This window comes from Equus quagga, unplaced genomic scaffold, assembly GCF_021613505.1.
Source record: "Equus quagga isolate Etosha38 unplaced genomic scaffold, UCLA_HA_Equagga_1.0 HiC_scaffold_11100_RagTag, whole genome shotgun sequence".
Classification (NCBI taxonomy): Eukaryota; Metazoa; Chordata; class Mammalia; order Perissodactyla; family Equidae; genus Equus; species Equus quagga.
The window spans coordinates 8,581-11,400 of NW_025792153.1; the positions used below are offsets into that span (position 1 = coordinate 8,581).

Consider the following 2,820-nt stretch of genomic DNA (forward strand, 5'->3'; position numbering starts at 1 on the left):
GTCCCGCCTTTCTGTTTCATGTCTGTCCTGCGTCCTCACCCTCAGGCTTCTGTCCTTCCAGACGGCCGTCTGGACACCGACGTGTCGGAATTCTACGAGGAGACGAGGGTGCAGTTCTCGGAGCTGTCGGAGGAGCTGCTGTGGGAGTACATCGACAGCGGGGAGCCCATGTGAGTCCTTCTCGGGAGGCGCCCTCCTGCGTCCTGCCCGCACGTGACCCCGGGGAGGTCACTCCTGGGTTTAGGGTCTGAGGTGCAGACGGTGTGCCCGATCGGTGCCCCGGCAGCCCTGTGGGTAAGGATGCTTCTCAGGAGGTGATCATAAACCGCTTCAGGCCCACCCCGGGCCCCACACCCGCTGCTGTGACGGTGGGATGTCTGGGGAGCTGGGGTGGCCTCCGGGGTCAACTCCGCTCGGCCAGCACCCCTCTCTCTCTGGAAAGCAGAGGCCACCCTGAACCCGATGGAGCGCCAGCCGCCCCAAAGCGTGTCGGCCCCAGACATCAGTGATCCTCGAGCTCGGGTCGCGAGGTCAGCGGCCAGTGGCTTTTGGCCTCGCTCCCGTGTCTGATGGTGGCTTGGGGGTCTGGCCTCGTGTGTTTCCTCTTGAAGTGGCTTGCTCGGGGTCCCCCCGTGGAGCCGGGGGCCAACAGTGGGTAGGCGAGTGTAGACGCCCCCCCGGGGCTGCTGAGGCCGAGGGTGGGAGCCTGCCTTCTCCTGGTTAAAGCCGGTCTCAAGCCAGCTCAGGGGGAAGTCAAGGGAGGAGGCCCCCTCGTTCCCAGGTTGGGGTGCACATGAGTCTTTTGGGGGACCCTAGGGACCCGGTGAGCTCCAGGCAGCTGGGCTCGGCGCACGAGCCGTGGCCTGTCCCACCCCAGCCAGGGGACACGCTTCGTGGGTGCACCGCTGGCCCTTGGGCGCCACCTCCGGAGGCGTCGTGCTCCGAGTCACGCCGCCCCCACTTTGCATGTTCCTCCGCGCGGGTCGGGTCGGGTGGGGGGTCCCGCTGGCTCTGCACAGAGGCCGGCCCCGAGCTGCTGTCCGTCTGAGAGGACACGGACCACAGGGAGGCCCCCGGGGGTCCCCGCAGCTCCACACTCTGCAGCGGAGACGGTGCGGGAGGGAGGTCGGGGGCGACCCCAGGGCGAAGCGGGCAGGGTCGGCCTGCAGGACTGGGTGCGGGTGGAAGGGAGGGGCGACGCCCCAGAGTTCCCCGGATGTCCGCCTGGGCGCGGGAGCACGGGGCCGCCCACCCCCGTCAGGAAGGGGCGCGGAGGAGAATGGGGGGCGGGAGGAAGGGGGTCCCGTCTCCGAGTCTTGGGCTGCTCAGCTTGTGCATCATGGTGGGCGGTGACCCCAGGCCGGCTGAGGGGTCCCGTGTGCGCCCTGGACCCCCCCCCCCGGGTCTCAGCATCTCCCGTGTCCGGGATGCCTCGCGGGAGCCCGAGGTCGGGGGTGTCTCAGTTGCTGGGGCCCCCCTAAGAGAGCACCACAGACTGGGGGTCACCCCACTGCCGAGGGGGCCCCCTAACTAAAGGCTCCTGCCGTTTTAGGGACCTGGGTTTGGGGGAGGTGTTGGGGGGTTCTCGGATGGAAAGGTGCTGGGTGCTCAGTCGCTGGAGGGGGGTCTTCAAGGACCCCTCTTACCCCCGTGGAAGGAGGTGTCAGCAGGGGGCGCCCGAGGACCCCCATAAAGAGGCCTCCGAATGGGGCGCCTGGAATGCAGGTGCGGGGAACAGCATGGCGGGGGTCCGGGGCCTTGACTGCCGTCCCCAGAGACTGTGGTCCGCGGGCCGCGCACCGGGCCTGGGGTGCAGGGCGGCTCCCCCCGGGGCCGAGAGGGCCACCCGTGCGATGGCCCGGGGCCGGGTCTGAAGGATCGGGTCCGACTTGAGCCCGGAGTCTCACTCCTCTGGGGTGCGGATCGCGGGGTCCCCTCCACTCGTCACGGGGTCTTGAATGACGTGCCGAACGTTGACGTGTCCCCTGACCTTTGGCCGTGTCCCCTCCCCGCCCCTGTGGACCCCCCCCGACCCCGCTCAGGGACAAAGCCGGGGGCTACGGGATCCAGGCGCTGGGCGGCATGCTGGTGGAGCAGGTGCACGGGGACTTCCTCAACGTCGTGGGCTTCCCCCTGAACCGCTTCTGCAAGAAGCTGGCCGAGCTCTACTACCCGTCGGGCCGCGAGGACCCCCGCCCGGCTCAGAGCCACCAGGGCCGCGGCGGCCGGGCCGAGGACGGGGGAGAACGAACGCAGGCTGCGGGCCCAGAGGAGGCCGTTTCCAACAGGACGGGGCACAGCCCGCCCCCGTTCCCCACGGGCCTGCTGGAACTCGTCGACAGCTTCAAAGCTTCAAAGGTACCTGTGCCAATGTCCTGGGGCAGCCCTAACAAACGAGCCCACACCGGGGCCTTAAACCCCAGGGGTCCACCCTCCCCCGTCCTGGAGCCCAGAGTCTGGGGTCAAGGGTCGCAGGGCCACGCTCCCTCCGGAGGCTCCAGGGGAGGGTCCCTCCTGCCTCTTCCAGCGTCCGGGGCTCCAGGGTCCCTGGGCTGGTGGCCGCCTCCCTCCCGTCTCTGCCTCCGTCCTCACGGGGCTGCTCCTCTGCGTCTGCGTCTCCTCTTCTGTCTCTGAGGAGGACGCTGTCCTTGGATTCAGGGCCGCCTCCTCCAGGAAGCCCTCCTCTCCATCCTTGATTCAGGGCCGCCTCCTCCAGGAAGCCCTCCTCTCCATCCTTGATTCAGGGCCACCTCCTCCAGGAAGCCCTCCTCTCCATCCTTGATTCAGGGCCGCCTCCTCCAGGAAGCCCTCCTCTCCATC

At 68.9% G+C, this 2,820-nt stretch overlaps 1 protein-coding gene across 1 annotated transcript in view; it reads left to right on the forward strand.

Moving 5' to 3' along the window:
* LOC124231890 (probable bifunctional dTTP/UTP pyrophosphatase/methyltransferase protein) overlaps positions 1–2,564 on the forward strand; it is a gene marked incomplete at its 3' end in the record, with an annotated part of 9,747 nt that extends 7,183 nt beyond the window's left edge. The window contains exons 6-7 of the mRNA XM_046648903.1: positions 62–170; positions 2,043–2,564. Coding sequence (XP_046504859.1) covers positions 62–170; positions 2,043–2,564 — 631 coding nt within the window. The remainder of the gene's footprint in view (positions 1–61; positions 171–2,042) is intronic.
* Between the last annotated feature and the right edge of the window lie 256 nt (positions 2,565–2,820).